The sequence below is a fragment of the Trypanosoma equiperdum genome, assembly GCF_001457755.1.
Source record: "Trypanosoma equiperdum strain OVI genome assembly, contig: ctg_1310, whole genome shotgun sequence".
In the NCBI taxonomy this organism is placed as follows: domain Eukaryota; phylum Euglenozoa; class Kinetoplastea; order Trypanosomatida; family Trypanosomatidae; genus Trypanosoma; species Trypanosoma equiperdum.
This window is the reverse complement of record NW_027123295.1, coordinates 7,334-8,302: the sequence shown is the minus strand read 5'-3', so window position 1 is coordinate 8,302 and position 969 is coordinate 7,334. Positions and strand designations below refer to the sequence as shown.

Sequence of the window (969 nt, the reverse complement as noted above, 5' to 3'; positions counted from 1 at the left end):
GGCACGAAGAAAATTCCAAAAAAAAAAATTGTAAAATATTGATTGCCATGCTTGTGTTAACACTGAGAAATTCAAGGCTTGTACGAACTGGAAGTCGTCGTGTGTGAGTGGCGGTATCACTGGTATCCCGATATATGCATCGGTTAGCACGATAATGTTACAAACGGCCGCCTGCTCTGCTCGGTTCGCGCCTCCAACTATGTTTGCTGTTTGCGCCATGCTGCATAAAGTTAGCGCTGCTGAAAACCCTAGTGTTGCTTGCTTTGATCTCGGATAGCGATTCATCCGCCGCATTTGGTTATTTTCACCTTTATTGCTTTCTATGGTTGTGAGATGAGGAGAAAAGTAAGCTTTGCCGCTTATCATTGTGTGGTTCAAGGGAAACAGTTTACAGTGGTTGAAATGTTGCGCTTATCGTGTGAATATCAACAGTTGTATACGTGTCGGAAGGTTGTTCGGTGCCGCGTAGTCGGCTTAGGGGTCAGTGGTGTTGGCGGTCTGTTGAAAGTCATGTTCAGCCACGCGTATTCCTCCTCTGCAATGTGGTGGAAAATAGTAAGGTTGGGATTATCTCTTACAAATTTGTCGAGTGGTCTTTTCACATGCATCATATAGTGACAGTCTTGCATATCCACTGTAAACAAACCATCAAGCTTCATTTTGTGCCTTATAACTTCTCCAACCATAATATCCTCGTTCAATGCAGCATATTCAATATATTTGTCAAAGTTTCGAAAACTCACTCTGCTGGATAATAGTTTGGAAATTCTCGAATAGCCAACTATTTCTTTTACGACATCTCTCGAAATTGTATTCGCATAGCCAACGACATACCACGTTAGTTTTATGATAGACTCGTCAAGCTCACCTATTTTTCTTCCCATATTCAATTTCTATCGTGGAAGCAGCTTCAAATATTTTAGATACAGTGGCACTCTCATGAATATATCATTATTTGCTTTCATTATG

At 41.1% G+C, this 969-nt stretch overlaps 1 pseudogene across 1 annotated transcript in view; it reads right to left on the bottom strand.

Moving 5' to 3' along the window:
- Positions 1 to 806: 806 nt before the first annotated feature.
- The window catches only part of TEOVI_000708400:pseudogene, a 638-nt pseudogene continuing 475 nt past the window's right edge, over positions 807 to 969 (bottom strand). The window contains exon 2 of the mRNA in view: positions 807 to 969. This exon is cut by the window's right edge and continues 185 nt beyond it. Coding sequence covers positions 807 to 969 — 163 coding nt within the window.